The sequence below is a fragment of the Microtus oregoni genome, unplaced genomic scaffold, assembly GCF_018167655.1.
Source record: "Microtus oregoni isolate MIOR12 unplaced genomic scaffold, Mior012 000028F_ref0000031, whole genome shotgun sequence".
Lineage (NCBI taxonomy): Eukaryota > Metazoa > Chordata > Mammalia > Rodentia > Cricetidae > Microtus > Microtus oregoni.
Genome location: NW_024543087.1, coordinates 10,360,640 through 10,384,183, shown reverse-complemented (window position 1 = coordinate 10,384,183; position 23,544 = coordinate 10,360,640). Strand labels below are relative to the sequence as shown.

General features: G+C 41.4%; 1 protein-coding gene across 40 annotated transcripts in view; it reads left to right on the top strand.

The window, feature by feature from the left end:
- Clasp2 (cytoplasmic linker associated protein 2) overlaps positions 1–20,734 on the top strand; it is a 199,298-nt gene extending 178,564 nt beyond the window's left edge. For all 40 annotated transcript variants that reach the window (XM_041677050.1, XM_041677054.1, XM_041677052.1 and 37 more), the window contains 6 exons: positions 2,477–2,702; positions 5,906–6,099; positions 7,695–7,823; positions 9,561–9,767; positions 15,430–15,546; positions 19,020–20,734. In XM_041677050.1, the coding sequence (XP_041532984.1) occupies positions 2,477–2,702; positions 5,906–6,099; positions 7,695–7,823; positions 9,561–9,767; positions 15,430–15,546; positions 19,020–19,106 (960 nt within the window). In that variant the 3' untranslated portion in view covers positions 19,107–20,734. The remainder of the gene's footprint in view (positions 1–2,476; positions 2,703–5,905; positions 6,100–7,694; positions 7,824–9,560; positions 9,768–15,429; positions 15,547–19,019) is intronic.
- The last annotated feature ends 2,810 nt before the right edge of the window (positions 20,735–23,544 follow it).

Here is a 23,544-nt window from a genome sequence, read left to right as displayed (position 1 = left end):
ACATAAAATTTTTTAGGAGCCAGTCACTCTTCAAGCATTCACAGAGTAAGTATCATCCACCCACATGGTGGCAAGTTTTAGGTATTAGATCTGTAGGACAAAGTGTCTTCCTATAGTTCTTTTGAGATTTCTAAGTAGATATTTACTGTGGAGTTTGGGTTAGACTGTGCCATAGAGGAAGGAATGTATGTATTAGACTGTGCCGTAGAGGAAGGAATGTATGTATTAGACTGTGCCATAGAGGAAGGAATGTATGTATTAGACTGTGCCGTAGAGGAAGGAATGTATGTATTAGACTGTGCCGTAGAGGAAGGAATGTATGTATTAGACTGTGCCATAGAGGAAGGAATGTATGTATTAGACTGTGCCATAGAGGAAGGAATGTATGTATTAGACTGTGCCGTAGAGGAAGGAATGTATGTATTAGACTGTGGGTCAGGGAATGAGGCTGTCAAGTGACACTGTACTGAGAGTTAAATCCACAAAACAGAGAGAAGAATTCGTGAACTGATGTAGCTGAGGGCTCGGAAGAAAGCTGGTGTAGTTGGAGCATGAAGAAATAAAGTGGAACTTAGTCACAACATATGAGTTAATCATGGGCCTGGGCCTAGAACATACTGGGCTGTGTGTTTTACCACTCGAGTTTTCATAAATGGAGGTCTACATATTCCCCATATTAGTTGTAGTAATAGTAGTCTGCATCATCAGTTTATGTGTCCCCACAGAGCATGTCATAACCTATGTTCCTTACATGCAAATACTGTTATCTAATGGTTTCCTCTGCTGTAGTACCTCAGTGGTGAACTTTTACTTTTGCATCTCCTTATACTTATCTCTGGCAGCTTAGACTTCTCTTGAAATAAGCCATCCCTTCATTCCTGTTGAGAACATTGCTGCTCAGTGTCCACAGGGCCATGGGATTTCAGCACATCTCTAAAGGACTCCCCACCTACCGATTCCCTTACTTGGTTGTCTTTATACCTGTCTGGTAGAGCTCAATAGTAGTGAACTAATAAAAATGGTTGTCAAAACACCCAGGTTGCGGTTCCCTATTCTAAAGCTGCATGTGGTAGCAACAGCAGGTTAGTAAGTATCATTTCTTAAATGATACCTAGGCTTTCTGTGTTTGTTTGCAAATATTACATAAACCAAGGTGGTGCCTCAAGTAATGCTAAGAGCAGTGTTTCACTTGGACTGCAGGAAGGATGCGTGTAGAGTTCCCGTCAACCAGCATGGCATACAGTTACTTGATAGATGTGGTATTTCTGGTGATAATAATTTTGAGGCTAGTATTTGTATTAATATTGGTGTTTGGGCAAAGGTGTTAATGTATCCCAACTTTATTAACATCTATTTGAAAATTATATTGACCTTTAAACCTGTCCTTTGGGAGGAAAAAGGCATAGAAATAAAAGCTGAAAGATACTATTAAGATAGTCCATTATTCAAGGACAGTATATTGTGCCAAATTTTAAAGACAATTTGTTATTGTTGTTTGTTTTATTGCTGGGAATGAATTCAGAACCTTGAACGTGCTGGGTGAACCCTCTTAGCACTGAGATATGTCCTCAGCTATGTTTTGCTAATGAAAGTCTTTGTATCTGGCATGGAGAAGGTGTTGCTAATCTCATTGTGTATGTTAGTTGGTTGACCCATTGACAATAACAATATTGGTGACAACATTTGTGATGGCTTATTTGCCTCTCAGCTGTGGTTTCTATACATCTTTATTTAAGCTTTTTCTTTTTTTCTTTTCTCTTTTCATTGGTTTTGTTTGTTTGTTTTTTTTTTGTTTTGTTTTTTGGTTTGTTGTTGTTTGGTTTTTTTGAGACAAGGTTTCTCTGTAGCTTTGGAACCTGTCCTGGAACTCACTTTTTAGGCCAGCCTGACCTCAAACTCACAGAGATCTGCCTGTCGCCTGTCTCTGCCTCCTGAAGGCTGGGATTAAAGACATTCTTGGCTATTTCAGCTTTTTCATTTTGAATATATGTTACATATTTGTACAATATATTTGAATATATATTATAACCCATACTTTTGTCATTTTTTTTAAATTATTGTTACCTTTTTTAACTTATTATTTTTAAGTGTATGGGTGTTTTGCCTACCTATACACCTGTACACTGTGTGTGTACAATGCTTGCAGAGGCAAGAAGTAAGTTTCAGATCCCCTGGAGCAGGAGTTACAGATGGTTGTGAGCCACCATGTGGGTGCTGGGAACTGAATCCGGGTCTTCTAGAAGAGCAGCCCGTGCTCTTAACCACTGAGGACATTGACTCTCCTGGAACTAGAGGAACAGGTAGCTGTAAGTCACCTGGTGTAGGGACTGGGAACTAAACCCAAGTCCTCTGGAAGAGCAAGAAGCACACTTGACTGCCAAGTCATCATTCCAGCCCCCAAGAAACATCTTTTTAAAATGTGAAGAAGGTATTTTGAAACAAGGTAACTTGCTGTACTTCCTCTTTCTTTCAATAGATATGTGGTCCTGGGATGTCAGATCCACGAGCAGGAGGTGATGCCACTGACTCCAGCCAGCCAGCTCTTGATAATAAAGCATCTTTGCTCCATTCAGTACCACTTCACTCCTCTTCACGTTCTCGTGATTATAATCCATATAACTATTCAGATAGCATTAGTCCCTTCAACAAGTCTGCCCTCAAGGAGGCCATGTTTGATGATGACGCTGACCAGTTTCCTGATGGTATGTTATGGGTTACAGTGCTCCCGCTTGCATTTTGGAGGACTGGTAATCAGTGAAACAAGTGTATTCGTTTGTTCTTTTGTTGCAACTCTTTAAATGTAAGGAAATGGAGAATGGGAATGTGTATTTGATACTGGGACTTAAGGGAGGCTTACATTTTCAGAACACAGATCATAGTGACTAGGGAGCCATGGTTGTGAGAGCAAGAGGCGGCTGCTCACATTTGCAGCCCCAGTCAGAGTGAGTGCGTCCTGATGCTCAGCTCTCTGTCTCCTTTTTATTCAGTCTGGAGCTCCAGCCATGGGTGCTGCTGTCCACATTCAGGGTGGATCACCCCTCTTCATCTGAACATCTCTGAACCCAAATATATGTGTCCATGGTGGTTCAAAATTGACAAAATATATTCTCCTAGCCTGTAGGTATTCATTAATACTATTTTAGTAGTGTTATGTTTAGAATGAGAACCTTGGTGGTCAACTTTACCTCGCCCTCAAAAATCAAGGAAGCTCTAATATCCTCCCAGGAACAACTCAACCAATTATAACATGTGAATTTAGTTTATTTCCAGACAAACTTTTATACTAGAATGACAAAGATCTTCTCATGAATAACCCATTGTTTATAATAGCACTTTCAGTGTGAAATCATGATCTCTTTTATTAATAAAGGTTGATTCCGGGGCCTGTTATAAGAGAGTGTATTATTTATGCTTACATAAAGTTGGGTGAAATTGGCCTTGGTCTAGAGGGCTATGGATGCTAATATGCATAGCCTGATGGATAGTAACCACTCTTTTTACTAAGTGTCCGTGTCACTTCTGAAAAGAGGTAGTTGTGACTGTACACTCTGCCCTTTTTTTTTAATTGATTTTTATTGAGCTTTACATTTTTCTCTACTCCCCTCCCTGCCTCTCCCCTCCTCCTTCAACCCTCCCCCAAGGTCCCCATGCTCCCAATTTACTAAGGAGATCTTCTCTTTTTCTACTTCTATGTAGATTAGATCTATGTAAGTCACTCTTAGTGTCCTAATTGTTATCTGAGTTCTCTGGGATTGTGGTTTGTAGGCTGCTTTTCTTTGCTTTATGTTTAAAACCACCTATGAGTGAGTACATGTGATAATTGTCTTTCTGTGTCTGGGTTACCTCACTCAAAATAATGTTTTCTAGCTCCATCCATTTTCCTGCAAAATTCAAGCTGTCATTACTTTTTTCTGCTGTGTAGTACTCCATTGTATAAATGTACCACAATTTCCTTACCATTCTTTAGTTCAGGGGCATTTAAGTTGTTTCCAGGTTCTGGCTATGGCAAACAAAGCTGCTATGAACACAGTTGAGCATATGTCCTTGTGACACGATTGAGCATCCTTTGCATATATACCCAAAAGTGGTATGACTGGATCTTGAGGAAGGTCATTGTCTAATTTTCTGCGACTTTGCCACACTGACATCCAAAGGGGCTGTACCAGCTTGCATTCCCACCAGCAATGCAGAAGTGTTCCCTTTTCTCCCACAACCTCTCCAGCATAAGTTGTCATCAGTGTTTTTGATCTTGGCTATTCTTACAGGTGTAAGATGGAATCTCAGAGTTATTTTGATTTGCATTTCTCTGATGACTAAGGATGTTGATCATTTCCTTAAGTGTCTTTCAGCCATTTTAGATTTCTCTGTTGAAAGTTCTCTGTTTAGGTCTGTACTCCATTTTTTTTTTATTGAATTATTTGTTCTTTTGGTGTCCAGTGTCTTGAGTTCTTTGTATATTTTGGAGATCAGACCTCTGTCTGATGTGGAGTTGTTAAAGATCTTTTCCCATTCTGTAGGCTGTCGTTTTGTCTTGTTGACCGTGTCCTTTGCTTTACAGAAGCTTTTCAGTTTCAGGAAGTCCCATTTATTAATTTTTTCTCTCAGTGTCTGTGCTACTGAGATTATATTTAGGAAGTGGTCTCCTGTGCCGATGTGTTCAAGTGTACTTCTCACTTTCTCTTCTATGAGGTTTAGTGTGTCTGGCTTTATGTTGAGGTCTTTGATCCATTTGGCCTTGAGTTTTGTGCAGGGTGATAGATATGGGTCTATTTTCATTCTTAAACATGTTGATATCCAGTTATGCCAGCACCATTTGTTAAATATGCTTTCTTTTTTCCATTTTATATTTTTTGCTTCTTTGTAAAAAAAAAAAAAGGTGTTCAAAGGTGTGTGGATTAATATCCAGGTCTTCGATTTGTTTTCATTGCTCCTCCTGTCTGTTTTTATGCCATTACCAGGCTGTTTTCAGTACTGTATCTCTGTAGTAGAGTTTGAAGTCAGGAATAGTGATGCCTCCAGAAGTTCTTTTATTGTACAGGATTGTTTTGGCTATTCTGGGTTTTTTGCTTTTCCATATAAAGTTGAGTACCATTCTTTCGAGGTCTGTGAAGAATTTTGCTGGGATTTTGATGGGCATTGCATTGAATCTGTAGATTGCGTTTGGTAAGATTGCCGTTTTTACTATGTTAATTCTACCTACCCAAGAGCATGGGAGGTCTTTTCATTTTCTGGTGTCTTCTTCAATTTCTTTCTTTAAAGATTTAACGTTCTTGTCATACAAGTCTTCCACTTGTTTGGTTAGAGTTACTCAGAGATATTTTATGCTATCTGTGACTATTGTGAAGGATGATGTTTCTCTGATTTCATTCTCAGCCCTTTTATCATCTGTGTATAGAAGGATTACTGATTTTTTTGAGTTAATCTTGTATCCTGTTACAAGGAGATCTGCAGGGCGGGCTTGGGTAGAATGCTACCTACACTCTTGCATACTTAGGGGTTCCTTACACTCTTCTCTAGTGTTTCTTGAGCTTCAAATTGTTAAAGCACAGTGGTGATTCAGGGATCAAAACTGAAAATTAATGTTTATTTTTACCTCTTTCATAACCAATATTGGTTGTGACTGTGTTTCTTTTTTTTAATATTTATTTATTTATTATGTATACAATATTCTGTCAGTGTATATGCCTGCAGGCCAGAAGAGGCCACCAGACCCCATTACAGATGGTTGTGAGCCACCATGCAGTTGCTGGGAATTGAACTCAGGACCTTTGGAAGAGCAGGCAATACTCTTTAACCTCTGAGCCATCTCTCCAGCCCCGTGACTGTGTTTCATAGTGTTCTAAAGTGGTCATTTCTGCACCTGCGAGTCAGCCTATAAAATTACAAAATCACTTCTTTTTGACAGATCTTTCCTTAGACCATTCTGACCTAGTTGCAGAGCTGTTGAAGGAGCTGTCTAACCATAATGAACGTATAGAAGAAAGAAAATTTGCCCTCTACGAACTCATGAAGCTAACCCAGGAAGAATCTTTCAGTGTTTGGGATGAACACTTCAAAACAATATTATTGTTATTGCTTGAGACTCTTGGGGATAAAGAGGTAAATTACAGGATATATATAAATGACAGTCTCTACTGTCTGAGTATTTATGTATTTATTCTTACTTGGCTTTGGAGGTAGAGGACTAGGAATTATACCCAGACAGGGCCTTTCCAACCCCTGCCTCTTGTTTCACTTTCCTGTTGATCAGCTAATACACATTGGAAATTGACAAAATGACTCTATTCTGTTGCTGTTTTCTATATGTAATTTTTACTCTAAAGTGCTATTTCTTTTAACAGATTTTTGTTTAAAAAATTTTTAAGAAGTTTCCAGTAGTTAAAAGAAGATACACAGCTGGGTCGTTGTGGTGCATGCCTTTAATTCCAGCACTTGTGAGGCAGAGGCAGGCAGATCTTTGTGAGTTCGAGGCCAGCCTGGTCTACAGAGTGAGTTCCAGGACAGCTAGGTTTACATAGTGAAACACTAACTCGAGAAACAAAAAGCAACAACAAATAAATAATAAAAAAATAAATAAACTCTTTTCAGTTGTCAAAATTCCTTTCATAGTCAAAATTTTACTTATTTAAAAGTAATAAAGCTGGGCACTTGGAAGGCTTAGGTAGAAGAATCAAGTTCATGAACAGTTTAGGGGACAAGGTGAGGCCATATTTGAAACAAAGTACCCAGAGTTGTCCGCAGGACTTCATTGCAGAGCCTGTACTTTCTGAATTTTAGCTTAAAAAACATAGCTTTTCCTTTTCTACCTGTCTCTCTTTTGACTGTCTGTCAAAAGCCATAGTATGCTTCCCCTGACACTCTGGGCCTGAAGGTACCCTCTGCCTTGTGTGCAGCCCCTGCCAGCCTCCATGCCTCGTTCAAAAGTCAGGATTTCTCTCTTCTTCTCCATGTCCCTCCTTTCCATGGCTTCCAGATTATTAGCTTCTCTGCCCTGGTTTTTTCTCACAAACTCTGATGTTCTTAAGCCTAGAAAGACTAAAATCATTTAAAAAAAAAAAAATCTATCTGCATAGCCAGACTGTGGTGGCGCGTGCCATTAATCCCAGCACTTTAGAGGCTTTAATCCCAGCACTTGAGAGGCAGAGGCAGGCTGATCTCTGTGAGTTCAAGGACAGCCTGGTCTAGAGAGCTAGTTCCAGGACAGGCTCCAAAGCTACAGAGAAACCCTACTCAAAAAAACAAAAACAGTTTAACTGCTTAATGCTCTGGAAGAATCCCTGTGTTGAATGTCACACTCCCAATGTTAGGTAGTTCACAGCCACATGTAACTCCATTTTCAGGAAATCCCCTGCTTCTGGCCTCTGAAGGCGCCTGCACTCACATGCACATAATTAAAAGTAAAATGTGGATGTAGTAGCAAATGCCTGTAATCTCTACATTCTGGAGGTGAAAGCAGCAGGATTACAACTGTCAGGCCAGCCTAGGCTACATTGTAACTTTGAGCCCCTGCCTGTCTCCAGATAACAACAAAAGTGAGAGTGACTAAAGACTTTGTAGCTAGAGACGATTTATTCTGTATTGAATTTTTTATGCAGTGTCTCTCCTCCCAATCTTAAAGAGCTTATAGAAATTGAAAGTGGGGATAGAATTTGTGCCATCCAAAATATTAAAACCATTTAAATGTTTCTTCTTAGCCTACAATCAGGGCTTTGGCATTAAAAGTTTTAAAAGAAATCTTAAGGCATCAACCTGCAAGATTCAAAAACTATGCCGAACTGACTGTCATGAAAACGTTGGAAGCCCATAAAGATCCTCATAAAGAGGTGAGTGATTAGCAAGTTGAATTACTGTTGTGTTATGATTGTCTCTTGTACCTGTAAGCACTTCCTGGTAAGTACTCTGGTTTTATGTGTTGTGAATGTGTGCATCTTGTATGTGTGTGAGCATTTGGTCAGTTCTGTCCTTCCACCTTTATATGTCTTCTGGAAATTGTACTCAGGTTGCCAGGCGTGTATGGCAGGCACCTCTACCCATTGCGCCATCTTCCTGTGTACTTTCCCATACTTAGTCTTATACTGTACCTTGGATTTGCCTGAAACTCACTATGTAGTCCAACTGGCCTCAATCTCTAAACAACCCCTTGCCTCGATCTTCTAAGTACTGGGATTGCAAGTGTGAGCTAACATCTCCAGCTAACAGTGCCCTTCTTAGTCATTTCCTTCACAAATACTTGATTTTTGATATAATGCTTGATTAAGATGTAAGCATAGTGCTGCACATAAATCAGTCGGTGCAGTATTTATTGCAAAAGGATGAGAACCTGAGTTCAGTCCTCAAACCTATAGTGAAGAAAGCTGGCTGTGCTGGTGTGATCTAATCCCAGGACAGGCTGATGGAGACAAGCATATCACCAGGGCGTGCTGACCAGCCATCCTAGCTGAATTGGCAGATCTCGTGGTAATGAGAGACCCTTTCTACAGAAGTAACTTGCAGGATGGCAAGATAAAGGGTCTTGCTGCCAAGGCTTTTAGTTTGACTCACATGGTGGAAGGAAAAACCAACTCCTCCAAGTTGTCCTCTGGCTTCCATATATACACACAAGCATGCATGCATACACACACGCAGAACTATATAATTTTAAATTTTATTTTGGAGTATGATGGGTGACTTCTGAGGAATGACACGCAGCTCTGGCCTTCACACACACAAATGTGAGTATATGCTCTAGCACGTGTCATAAGATCATTCCCATAAAATAGGTCCTCGGTGAGACATCTAATTTCACTTTCTCCATTTTGCTTTTCGTTTTCTAATTAAGAGTTCACCAGCCTTCTATTCCACTTAGCAATAAGAATTTGCTGTTTATGCAACAAGTGAAGATAACAAATTGTTTTTTTTTTTAAGTGTGCATCACTTACAGGAGCTGTTTCTCTGTTACAGGTTTATTCAGTAAGGTAGTGCAAACAGCCTTTTTTATAGATCTGTTTATTTATTATGTACACAGTGTTCTGCCTGCCTGTGTGCACACGATCTCATCACAGATGGCTGTGAGCCACCAGGTGGTGCTGGGAACTGAACTCAGGACCTCTGGAAGAGCAGCTAGTGCTCCTCACCCCTGAGCCATCTTGCCAGCCCCTGCAAACAGCCTTCTTAAGAGTCATGTAAACCTCTTTCCTTACTTCATGTTCATGATATTTTTTCTCCCTACAAACCACAGTGGGCTCTGTTCATCATTAGGACCCTACATTCAAGGAATGCTTGTACCATTTACATACTCATGACATGAAATAAAGTAAAATAAATAAATGCTTAAAGTCATGAAACACTTCTGCCAACAGTAAAGAACTGGGAAGAAGGAGAATGATCAAGTGGAGTCCCGTGTCAGCAGCTCCTGGTAGTTGCTAGTCTGTTCTTACCTCCCATCTTGTATTCATATTTACCGCAATATTTTCAATACAAATCCAAGATATCAAGCCTAATTAAATGCTTGATGCAATTCATACTTAGGGTTTAAAGTTTTGTCCTCCTCCCCACATGTCTGACTTTCCCTTTTGTTATAGGTGGTGAGGTCTGCTGAGGAAGCTGCCTCCGTGTTGGCTACTTCGATTAGTCCAGAGCAGTGCATCAAAGTGCTTTGTCCAATCATACAAACTGCTGACTACCCAATTAATCTGGCTGCAATCAAAATGCAAACAAAAGTGATAGAGAGAGTATCCAAGGAAACTCTTAACATGCTCTTACCAGAGATCATGCCAGGTCTAATACAGGTAAGCTGCAAAGCGTGGAAGAGTACACCAGGATGAGTGTATGTTTTGGTTATTTTACACTGTTTTCAAGCAATACTTAGTAGCACAGTCAAGACTGTTATGGTCAAGACAAAGATTTGTGTTGTGGATATTGGTGGGTGGGGTTTAGATATCATCATCATCATCTATGCCCCAGCAATGCTTAAGCATGCATGGGCAGCCTGTTTATGGCAGTTCTTCAGTTGTTCCTATCCTGGACAGTGCTAGATGCTTGCGTTATTGTCATACCCATGAAAACTGAAAAGGCAGCCATAGAATAGGAGAAAAGTTTTGCAAGTTAGTATCAGAGAACAGCCAGAATATATGTAAAGACAGAATCTATCTTAATGACAGAAATGCTTTTATAGGCAAAGGACTTGTATAGACATTTCACCAAACAAGATACACAAGTAAAATTAGCCAGTGAACAAGTGGGAAAGGCCCTCATGCAAACATACATCCAAAACACAATGAGGGGGTGGGTCTGGAGCAGTGGCTCAGTGGTTACCATGCACTGCTCTTCCCCTACTCTTGAGAATGTTTTGTATTTTGCCTGCATGTACGTTTTTTTTGGGGGGGGGGTTGGGTTTTTTTTGTTTGGTTGTTTGGTTTTTTCATAACAGGGTTTTTCTGTAGCTTTGGAGCCTGTCCTGGAACTAGGTCTTGTAGACCAGGCTGGTCTCGAACTCACAGAGATCCGCCTGCCTCTGCCTCCCGAGTGCTGGGATTAAAGGCGTGTGCCACCACCACCCGGCTGCATGTACATTTGTACACCACATATGCATGCTGATATTTGTAGAAGTCAGAAGACAGTGTCTAGACCCAGATGGTTCTGAGCTTCCATGTGAATGCCGAAAATTGAGCTCAGGTTCTCTGGAAGAAGAGCCAGTGCTCTAGACCACTAAGCCAATCTCTGTGTCCTCTCTTGTAGAGGACCCAAATTCAGTTCCCAGCACCAAATCAGATGGCTTACAACCACTTGTAACTCCAGCTGCAGGAGGATCCAGTACCCTCTGCTGGCCTCAGCAGGAACTGCATTCATGTGCACAAATTCCCACTTAGACTAATCACAGATCTCCACATAATTAAAATAAAAAAAGTAAATTAAAAAACACAAAAACCGAGCGGAAGGCTGGTAAAATGACTCAGCAGGTCAAGGCATAAGCCAGAGGACCTGAGTTCCGTCCTCAGGCCCCATTTCAAGTGGAAGGAGAGATCCAGTTCTGCAGAGTTGTCCTCTGGCATGTTGTTCACATGCGTGCTCTGGCTTTTGTGCCCTCACACACATACATACATGCCCACCCACAATAATAAATGAGCATTTTTAAAGTCATAGTAAATACTTCATTACACAGAGAGAGATGGCTGCAGCCAAGTTAATAGAAAGCAGCTGGTTTAGTGAGGCATATAAATTAGACTCTGGCCTATTGCCAACACAAATGCCAATTAATGTGCTGTTGTAGAAAACTGATAGCCCGGCGGTGGTGGCGCATGCCTTTAATCCCAGCACTTGGGAGGCAGGGGCAGGCGGATCTCTGTGAATTCGAGGCCAGCCTGGTTGACAGAGTGAGTTCCAGGACAGGCTCCAAAGCTACAGAGAAACCCTGTCTCAAAGAAACTGGGAAAAAAAAAAAAAAAAAGAAAAAAAGAACTGTTTGATGATTCCTCAAAAAGTTAATGTAGGTCTGGAAATTTCGTTCAGTGGTGAAACAGTTATCTGGATGAACAGGTCCATGTGTTTGATCCCCTGCACCACCCCAAGTGTTTTTACTTTGTTTTAATTTTTATTACATGTCAGGTAAACACATAGAGGTCAGAAATGAGCTTGAAAGAATCAACTCTCCTTCCACCACTTGGGTCTCAGGGATAGAACTCAGGTAGGTTGTCAGGTTTAGCAGCAGGTACCTTTACCCACTGAACCATCTCCTCCCTGAACTGTGTTTTGTTTTTTGAGTTAGTGTAAAATTATAGCCCTGCTGTTTCACCCCAGTTTACTCAAGAGGAGAGAAAGGTGCCGCGACACCATGAACAGTCACTGATGAGTGAGTGCATATCGAGTCCACCACACAATAGAACTACACCTCATGGGAGCAAGGAGACGCTGACTGGTGCATGCTGCAGCTGATTGCCGCTGGAGGAGACCAGACACAGAGCCTTCCTGTCCTGCTCTTCATTCTGCACAAATGTGCAAATGCAGTAGATAAACAGTCCCAGAGACAGCAACCAGAGAACTTTTTTTGCCAGGGACTGTGGGCCTGTTTGTTTGTTTATGTGTATGGATGTTTTGGTTGCATGTATATATGTGCACCACATGGGTGCAGTGTTCCCAGAGGCCAGAGAGAGTATTTAATCTCCTAGAATCAAAATTACAGACACTGGAGAGCCACTATGCTGGTGCGGGCAATCGAACCCAAATCCTTTGGGAGAACAACTATTGCTCTTAATCGCTGAGCCATCTCTGCAATAGATCAGGAGTTCAAGGCCCTCCTCAGTTACTTAGTAAGTTCGAGGCCAGTCTGGTCTACAGAGTGAGTTCCAGGACAGTCAGGGCTACACAGAGAAACTCTATCTCAAAAACAAATAATATTAATAATAATAATAATGAGCCGGGCAGTGGTGCCGCACGCCTTTAATCCCAGCACTCGGGAGTCAGAGGCAGGCGGATCTCTGTGAGTTCAAGACCAGCCTGGTCTACAAGAGCTAGTTCCAGGACAGGCTCCAAAACCACAGAGAAACCCTGTCTCGAAAAACAAAAAAAATAAATAAATAATAATAATAATGATAATGATAATAACAGAGCAAAAGGACTCACAGCCTTCTGAAACTCCAGCTCCAAGGAATCTGACACTTTTAGCCTCCACACCACCACCACCACCACCCCACACACACCATACAAGATTAAAAGTAAAATAATAAATCTTTAAAAAACGATAAAAGGAGAAAAGCCCAGGGAAATGGATAGAGGAACCAAATGTAGTGGTACTTATCTATAATCCCAATACTTTGGAAGGGTATTTTGACTTCAAGGTCAGTATAGGCATTCTAATAAAACCCTGTCTCAACAAAACAGAAATGGAAACGTGGGGCTGGCACAATGGGCCAGCAGTTAACAGCACTAGCAAGAAGACCTGGGTCTGATTCCCAGCACACAACCATCTCTTACACCAATTCTAGGGGATTCTGTGCCCTCTCTAGCTTCCACAAGTCATACATGAATGCGGTGCAGTCATCCATGCAGACAAAATACCCATACACATAAAAGTAAAAATTATTTTTAGATGAAGAGGGGAAACGGACAGGTCGTGTATTGTTAGAACAGTGGTCACAAATATGCTAGGTTCTGTTTTATGTAACTTGTAAATGTTGCTTTTTAAGCCAAGTGTTGGTGATGCACACCTTTAATCCCAACACTCAGGAGACAGAGGCAAACAGAACTTTGTAAGTTCAAGGCCACCCAGAGCTGTTACACAGAGAAATTCTGTCTCAACCCCCCCTCCCAAAGTTACCTTTTATGAATAATGTGTACAGATGTGACAAGTTTGGTCTATTAGGGTAAGGCAGCCCTGGAATAAATATTTCAGTGCTCCCTAACCACTGTCATAAATGCTTGTAAATGGGAGAGGCAGAGGGGATTACACACAGCACAGACAGGAAATGAAGACAACAGAGTGAATTGGAGACAGATTGGCATGCCAAGGCTTTACAACAAGGGAATTTGAGGTTTAAGGTTTGTGGTAATGGTTACACAACAGCAGGAAGCTAATACAAACCAGATTAAGCTGGTCTCGGAGATAGACCCTCTGAGTACAGCTCTGATGTCATTCACACCTCTTAAGCTCCCTCATAGGTTTCCACAGCCAGAATGAACCCATTTCTCATATAACTCCTCAGTTGATCCTGCCCACCTTGTTTTCCTACTTAATGTGTTTTTGTTTTGATTTTTGAAACAGAAACTTACTTTATATCTCTAGTTGACCTAGAACTTGCTGTGTATATCAGTGGGCCTAGATCTCACAGAAATATGCCTGCTTCAGCATCCCAGGTCCTGGGATAAAAGTCACCACCACATCAGCCCTATCTTATGTGTTCTCCTTTAGTGAAGGAATTTATTCATACATAGAAAGTGCTAGGTTGTTAATGAAATCATGTGCTCCTTTCTGTCTGGTATACTCAGCCTTCATTCCTGTTGTCCTTATTTTTTGAGGTTTTATTTATTTTTGTTTTATGTACATAGATGCTTGCCTGTATTAATTATGTCTGTGCACCATGCATGCAGTTCCTGCAGAGCCCTAAAGAGGGCATTGGATTCTCTGGAACTGGAGTTACAGATAACTATGCGCCACCATGTGGTTGGTCCTTTGGCAGTGCTCTTAACCATTGAGCCTACTCTTCGGTGCCCTGTCCTTATTTTTTGAGATTGAATTTTATGGTAGTCCAGACTGACCTTGAACTTGCTATATAGCATAGGGTGACCGTGAACTTGTGTTCTTCCTGCCTTTGCCTCCCCTCCTGGGCACTGAGATTAAAGTGCCACCACACCTGTTTTTTGCAGTGCTGGGAATCAAACCCAAGACCTGTGTGACCTAGACAAACACAATACCAACTGAGCTCCATCTCTGCCCCCACACCACCCCACTTCATTGTCCCAACTAGCTTCTTCCTCCTTTAGTCTTTCATTTGATTGCTTTATGAAGTATTTTCTGGGTATTATTTCCTGCCTGTGGCATTCAGTAACTCTTCTGGAAGGATCAGTTATCTCTCACTGGACACTAAGCGTAGTTAACCTGACCTATGCTGGTCACATAGTAAGCTTTTCAGTATTTGAATGTCAAATATAGTAGTATCTGAGTGTTTCTTGTAGTTGTAAAAGTCAGTAGAGGAGAGCTGGCTGGACGAAGTAAACTTAGAAAAAAGTAATGAAATCAGGATTGTGCTAATTGGGTAAAATGTGTATAATTCTATAAAAATGGTAAAACTGAATAGTTACATCTTTTAATATGAATTTCTTTCAGAAGGATATTGTCTAATATTGCTGCTTTGCAGCCATTGTAGAAAGATCATATGATTTAGCAGAAATGGACTCTTCACTCTGTAAAGTGTTCACATACTGATGTAATTGATTTAGTATATAAGAATAGGGTTCTGTGTTCACATACTGAGATCATTGATTTAGTATGTAAGAAAAGGGTTTCTGTGGACTAGTGGGAGAGAATAAAAGGTGCATTCACACATAAGAGAAGTGCATTATCTAGACTGGGTTTATTGGAGAATGTTACTTAGAGAGGGAGACATATGTGAACCCTTCTAGGCCTGGGCTATAGGAAGGCCTTGACTGCCAAATCACAGCATCTGGTAGTGAGGACATCTTCACTGCCTCAGAGCTACCTGTCGAAGGAGGATCTCTGGAAATGTTTGCAAAGTGCATTGGGAAAGGGGCAGGTGCAGATCTGCCACTTTTAAAGAAAGATGTGGTAAGAACATTGACAGATGGTGGAGGGTGGGGTGGGGTGGAGAGGAAAGCTGTATCGTTCCGGCCTACAGCATGGAAATTGGCTCAGGTGAGAGTTCAGGTTAGAGCTCTCTTCTGTCCTTGAAGGTGGCCTTCTTAAACTGTCAGAGATACCAACATGACCTATCTTCCTAGGGTTATGATAATTCAGAAAGCAGCGTCCGGAAAGCTTGTGTCTTCTGCCTGGTAGCTGTTCATGCAGTCATTGGTGATGAATTAAAGCCACATCTCAGTCAACTCACTGGCAGTAAAGTAAGTAGCACCAAAGCTCTCGGGTAGCAGCCATGACACGTTCTGAAAACTTAGTTCTCTGTGTGGTAGATGGCAGACTTGCTACTCGGCTTTTAGTAATTAGTTCTTTGAGCTTTCACTTTGCCCATATCCCTCCAGCTGCCTTTTAGCTCCTTTTTGCTCCTAAGGTCTGTGCTACAGTCACTAATAGCACGGAGATGGGATGGTCAGGAGGCTGCTGTGGGGCTGATACCTGGAGTTCCTATTTATTTGGAACAGCTGACAGACTCCCACACTTACATCCTAACCCCCTCTCTAAGGGAGGACTAAATTTTTAGTGTTTTTGGTTTATTTTTACTCTTTGACTGTTTGGGGGCCTGCTGCCCAGCTCCCAAATAAATACACGGAGACTTATTCTTACTTATGAATGCACTCTGTTAGCTATTTCTATCCCGCCTACCTTTTGGCCTCTGTGCTTTTACTTTTCTATGTACCTTTCTTTGCTTCTTACTCTGTGTCTTGCTGTGTAGCTGGGTGACTGGCTCCTGGCATCCTCCTCACTCTTTTCTCTGTTCTCTGTGTTCTCTCTCTCTCTCTCTCTCTCTCTCTCTCTCTCTCAGATTTCTGCTCCTATTTATTCTTTCTGCATGCCACCCCCACTATCCTTTCTCCTGCCTAGCTCTTGGCCATTCAGCTCTTTATTAGACCAATCAGGTGTTTTAGGCAGGCAAAGTAACACAGCTTCACAGAGTCAAACAAATACAACATAAAAGAATGAACAGATCTTTGAATCGTTAATCAAATGTTCCACAGCATAAACAAATGTACCACATCTTCAACTAGTATTCCACAACATTTTAGATAAGAATAGATTGTTGGCAGGTGGTGGCGGCACACACCTTTAAACCCAGCACTCAGTAGTCAGGGGCAGGCAGATCTCTGTGTGTTCAAGTCAAGCCTCGTCTATAGGGTGAGTTCCAGGACAACCAAGGCTGTTACACAAAGAAGCACAGTCTCACAAAAAAAAAAATAGACTGTAATTATTCACAAATTACTTTATATTTTCCAAAATGTGAAACACTTGAAGTTTTTTAAAGATTCCTTTGAAAATTTGATTAAGACACCCTTCACACCTAGGATCCTAGCACCCAGAGGCTAAACAAGAATCACTTGCTTTATTTATTTATTTTTTTGTCTGTCTTTAAGTTTCTTAATTTTTTGGTTTGTTTTCTGAGACCAAGTCTAGTAGGCCTGGAACTCAGAGATCCACCTGCCTCTGCCTCCAAGTGCTGGGATCAAAGGTGTGCACCACCATGCCAAGAGTGTTTCTCATTTTTTTCTGGTGCCACTGCCGCACCTACAGGCAATGTGCCTGATACTGTGAGAAGGAAAGAAGAGCTCCTGTGTACGATGGCATCTGCCGAAGGGCTTCTGGCCACGGCTGCTACTGTCTTCTGCCAGGTCTTTAACTTATCTACTCTGTGGGAGGGCTGGCTCACGGCCACCTGTCCTGCACAGCTTTCTCTGTCCTGCCAAGAACTTTCCTGTTTTTAAACCTGCTATAATACCCGCCACCTTGAGGACTGCTGGAGTACCCTCCACCAGCACTGTTCCCGCCATGGTCCTTAGTTTAATGGCTGCTGGCCATTATATTTCCAAGACTCAATAGAGTCACCACCACCATAATTACAGCAACCAGAACTTCATGGTCAGCACCATCATGGTTTTCATATTGTGGTCCATCACTCCCATAGCCTCCTCTGTTCCTGTATCCAGTACCACTGATAGTGGTCACCATTACCTCTCGAATAACACCCGTGCTGCCGCCTCCATCACTGTAGCTTCCTGTCCACTGAAATTTCCACCATGGCCAAAATTACCTGTTACCTCGAAAGTGTCCTCTACAACCACTGAGTACCTAGATCCACCCCCAGGACCTCTCTGTGACCCAGCAGACCACCTCTCACATAGGAAGGCCTTTGCACTCACAGTTTGTACCCATTGGTATTTTTGAGCATAATTTTTACCAACTATCTCATGATTATAATTCAGAAGAGCAAATTCTCTCCCTTTTCTATTCTATCCTAGCTTTATGGTTCAATTTTGCCATACTTTTTCAAGGTGTGTCCCCCGCCCCCAGTTATTTTCTGCATCTGTCACACCACCCACATTTTCTAAACTGATAAGGGACACTAGGCTTTAAAATCCTTTCTTTGGCTCCACTATCAACCTTGCGTAATTGAGTATACACTGCTGTCTCTACCTCTTAGCACAAGACTAAGTCACCAAAAAGAAGGGGGCGGGGGCGCTGGAACGTTTTGTTTGAGAGTCTCTTATTACCGTCTGATCTGTCAAGATGTTTTCTTAAACTATTGTCTGCGGTTCTGAAGCTTAGGACACCAGTAAACAGCTTTTGCAGCTGCCCTGCTTCCATTTCAAGTTCTGAGAATCGCTCCTTGGAGGCCAGTCTAGGGTTCATAGTAAATTCCAGTCCAGGCTAAACTATAGCTCAGGACTGTTTCCAAAAGCAGACAGGCAGACAATCATATACTGGACTCCTCTCTCTCCAACTTTGTTCTTTTGTTTTGTTCTGGTTTGGGGATGAGTGAGAAGACTGAATTTTCTGTGTTAAGATTTCTGCTGTGCAAGCTGGCCTTGGGTTTGCATCAGGTCTTCTGTCATTGCCCCTGAGAGCTGGGGTTGCAAGTGTGGGCCACCACTCCTCTAGCTCCTCCTGTGGCTTTACTGTAATCCTGATTAACATACAGCTTTGACTTGGTATCGTAAACTAGAACTTTCTAGTTCATCCTTAAGACTTAAACAATTAGATAAAGGTTATTTGTCTTACTGGATTAATACTCCCGGAGCTTTGAAACTTGTTCTTTTTTTTTTTTTTTTTTTTTTTTTGGTTTTTCAAGACAGGGTTTCTCTGTAGCTTTGGTGCCTGTCCTGGAACTAGCTCTTGTAGACCAGGCTGGCCTCGAACTCCCAGAGATCCGCCTGCCTCTGCCTCCCGAGTGCTGGGATTAAAGGCGTGCGCCACCACCGCCCGGCGAAACTTGTTCTTATCTACAGAATGAGAATTAACTATAACAGCTGAATTATAGCTGAATGCAGCTAACTGGAAGCATTTACCTTCATTCAGAGTTTTCCCAACCCCAACAATTGTCATTACTGTGAGCAAATTTATATTTTAAGTTGCAAAATGACAAAGTAAAAATAGACATAAAGGGTAAGGCATGTGTCTCAGTTGTAAAGAGCTTGCCTAACATGCTCAAAGCCCTGGGCTCAGACCCCAGCACCACATAAACTGATCACGGTGGAAACAAGAGGGACAACATGACCATGGGAAACCCTATCTGTCTTTCAGATCCCAGCTCTGGGTATATATATGATTTCTTAGTGAGATTATTATTATTATTATTATCATCATCATCATCATCATCATCATCATAGCAGTTTGTTCAAACGGTGCGTGTGGCTTTGATCCACAGATGAAGCTGCTGAACCTTTACATCAAACGCGCACAGACGGGCTCTGCAGGAGCTGACCCTACTACTGATGTTTCTGGACAAAGTTAGTGCTGCAGGTGGAGCCTCCCAGGTCTCTGAAAAGGCAACTGCCCACCCTCCTCAAGGAAAGGAAACTCTCAAGTACAGCTTTGGGGACTAAACTACCCTTTCCCAGTTCTAGCTTTTTGTTTTGTTCCGTTTTGTATTTTCTGTAACAGAGGGTGTCCTCAGTCTGCATGTGACTTTATGATAGTTATTCCAAATTCAGGAAGAGCAGTATTAACATCAGTTGATCAGTACAAAGTAACTTTTTAATCTAATTCACCATTTCACATGTTTGTACTTCTTTGTCTTCCCATTAACCTTTGCCAGTGTTATGATTGTATAAATTTTTTTAAAATGCTGGTTAAACAGGAATGCTTCAGGCTTTAAAAGTTTAACAGTCTAAACTTTTTATTTTGCCTTTGTTCAACTGCAGAAGAATATTTTTATTGCTACTTTGAGTTTTGTTCCGTATCATGTCCTATGCTAGAAATATTGACAATGATGTGAGACAAAGCAGGGCTACTTGGAACTCCAGCCAGACTCCGTTGATGTGACGGTGGTACGTGTCATTAGCTGCGACTTCTTTGGGATGACCTCAAAGAGAAATGTCCTGGAATCAGCCAGTTCTGTAAGACTGATGGTGTCTTTGGTTCTTGATCTTGCCACCTTTGTTCAAAGCCGTGCCCCTTCTCTGACCCCGTAAGAAAGCTGCACCAAATTACCTGCCTGGGTTTCCATGGGAATTATTAAAATGGAAGGTTTTGTTGCAGAACTTTTTGGTTTATCTTTGTTGTGAATGATGCTTTTTGTTGTATTTATTAATATCAAATTCACTTATGAATAGACTTGATAATGAAAACAGATGAGAAAAATCAAGTGCATGTGTGTCTTTGACTGTCTTCTGTTTCTTAGTTGATAAACTAATTATTGCCATGGGAGTCAACTAGCACCTTTTTGTTGAATGATGGAACCTGGTTTCCTTTGACCATGAAATTGTCTTATGAAAACACTGATCCTGATGAGAGAGAAGATGGTGCCGAGGCTCTTGTACAATGGGCTCACACTTTCTACCTCCTCAGGGCTGACATTTTAACTGACCCGCTGCCTGTAGTGTCTTGGAAAACTACTTGAAGGTGATGTTTTGTTACCTTCTAACATTTTTTTTAAATCACTTCTGCTAAAGCTATTATTTTTACGTGCAGCCAGCTTTTAAATATTACCAGTTTGGGTAAAACACCAAATTAGGTAATTTGGAACCAGGAGACTATTGATTTCTCATCTTGACCTTTGTTTTGTTTTGTTTTGTTTTTTTGTTTTTTCTAATCCTCACATAAGGTGAATTTGACTGGAAAGCAAATGACTGTTAGGGAAGCAGTTTGCTATTGTTACAGAGTTATCTATACTTTGTTCAGATGAAAAAAAATTGTAGAAATGTATGTAAAGAACTTAAGCCAAGAGAACTGGATGGACGATTGGTTGTAGACTTTTCCCTTCCTTTGTTTTTGTTCTGTTCTAGCAGCAAGGAAAAGATACTGCTCCATATCCTCCCCTACCTGTAACAGTTTTGTTTTTTGCTGTTAATGACATTGTGTATTTATAGTTCCATGCTTACTGTTGTGCATATACTGGCAATAAAACTGTACATAACATTACTTGAAAACCTTACCGGTGTAGCTCAGCTGTTTCTGTCTCACTGTAGCAATAGGTGTGGGTTCATCTATAAACATGAAAGGTCTTGGACCAGTTATGTTCTCATGAATTTTATATGTGCATTTGAGTTGCAAAGATCAAGAACAATCACCACAACCCAATATATATAAGTACATGTGTGTCTTATAGCTCAAACATTGAACTCTGCTTAGTAATATTTTGTATTCAGAGATTTTTAGTGTATTTCATAATCATTTTGAATTAGTGTAATGATTTAATTTTGATCTCTGCTTTAAAATATTATTTTACTTACTGTTAACTGAGTAGATCGATTTAAAATTAATAATAGCATTGAAAATTAGATCTAGCCCCTGTGTCTGACAGATGACCATACAAAGCTACTTTTTAAATGTCTTCAGCTGAAGAAATGGATCACAGCTGAGAAGTGCTTGCTTTTTGTATGAGTAGGGTTCTCTGATAGAATGAATCTCTCCCTGTATATATAGAAAGGAGATTTATTAGGTCCAGCTAATCCAACAGTGGCTGCCTATGAATGGAAAGTCCCAAGAATCCAGTACTTGATTAGTCCACAGACTGGACATCTCAGCTGATCTTCAGTATATGCTGGAATCCTGAAGAAGTAGGCTCTAAAGCCAGTGAAGTATGGGGATTGCTCATGAGGCAAAGCAAGCAGGCAAAGAGCAAAATCTTTCTTCTGCGTCCTTATATAGACATCCGGAGAAGGCGTGACCCAGGTTAGAGGCAGGACTTCCCACCTTAGAATGTCTTCACTTAGAAATACTACTAAAGAATATAAGGACGCAAAAATAATAAGACAGGAAAACATAGACTAGTACTGGGAGGGAGTGAATACTGAAATTACCCACATTTAATTTCCAGTTACTTAAAATATCCTGGGCCCCAAAAGGTAGGAGTAAGACAAAAAACTTTATTAACATGATACAAGGAAATGAATGAACAGACCAGTTGAGGGTCATAGGCTACATCCATAGTTAAACATTCTGTTGCTAGAACTAAACAAGTCATGCTAGACAAAAACATTCTGTAGGAAAACCACTCCCTGGGTGGAATCCAATGTTATCTTTCTCAAGGAACTGGAACCTTAGTTGGATCCTTAGACTTTTGCTTGAGGTAGAAACATATCTATTCCTGAAATACAAGGTCTGGCTATTAACCACACCTGCTGACAATAATCTTGAGAGAACAGAACTCTCTGATCTAAATCTAGGTGGGACCTTTGTTTGAGGTAGAAACGCAATAACCTTGAAGGACTAGAGGTAAGTTCCAACTCTCTGACCTTTGGTCAACACGGAAATGGGCTCATATTTCTGGGCTTCCACATTATCTCCTTCAGCACATCCCATTCAGAAGTTTCAGGTTAACCCAAGGTGGGTTTGTAAAAATTACTCTCATGAAAAATAGTGATTTGGGATTTTTGTTATTGTGGGTTTCATTACTGTTGTTTGGGTTGGGGTCCTTTGGAGACTTTTGTGTTGTTGTTTCCTATTTTAAAGACACAGTCTCATATAGCATGGGCAGCCTCAACCTTACTATATAGCTGAGAATGATCTTGAGCTCCTGGGGATCAAGTCCAGAACTTCATGTGTGCTAGGCAAAGATTCTGCTAACATCCCCTGCTCCAGAATAGTGGGTTTTACTTCAAAACATTGCTATCAACTCCAGAATCCACAGAAAGAAATAAAATTTCAAACAAAAGAAAGCATCAGAGGCTAGAGAATTTCCTTACATGAGTTTTACTTCAGATCAGCCATACAGTGCCGTAACCAAGGAAACCAGACAAATACCTTTAGCTGGCTGGCTAGTACTAAATAAAGGTCTGAGAGTTGTCTGAGTATTACATGGCTACACTTGTAGGCAGTGGAATGATTCAGCCACACAACATGACTGACACTTCCAGGTTCCAGAGCCACACACGTGTGGACAAGCCCTCAGGCAGAAGTGCCTAATGACCCTGGGAATCTTAAAGGACCCTGCGTAACCCACGTGCAGCATGGTTGCGTCATCTATGATGCAGCTGTGTGAGCCCTTGCGCGCATGTGTGAGCTCCATCATCTGCATATGATGTAACCACACCATCTCCCAGTGTGCATGTGCTAGGCAGCTTTTGTTTTGTTTTTCTGAGACAGGGTTTCCCTGTAACTTTGGAGCCTGTCCTGGAACTAGCTCTTGTAGACCAGGCTGGCCTCAAACTTACAGAGATTCGTTTGCCTCTGTGCTAGGCAACTTTTAAAGCTGGACACGCCATCTCTCTCTCTGCACACTGACCTTCACCAGACCTACCTGGAAACTCCCACCCCCATAAATTATTAAGCAGGTTTGTTGCATGTTTCATGTTTCCTTCTCACTTGCGCCAGGTAATTTCATTGGTCCCGTGAGACTCAGATGACTCTCCTGCCCTGAGCCCCTCTCCCAGGGTCGGGATCTGAACCAGGTATTTTTTCCACAACAACTGCAGGTTCCATCTGCCTCAGTGCGACCTCTACGCACACCATCAGCTTCAATTGGTGAGCTTCCCCGTTCTGGTCAGCTTAGCCGTTTCTCCATACCTGTGAAATTGACTGTTGAGCTCCTGGCAATCTTCTGGTGTTCCTAGAAATGAGGGACAGCCCCCAAACTTGGCCTTCACAGATACAGTTGAGCCCTTCACTGACATTCATCTCTGGATTGTTTCCCTTAGTTGAAATCGTATTTGAACAACCTAGGGTCAGTCCTCTTGCAACTAAGGGCCCAGAGTCCCTCAGATTTTTCTTTCTCTCTCCTTTTTCCTTTT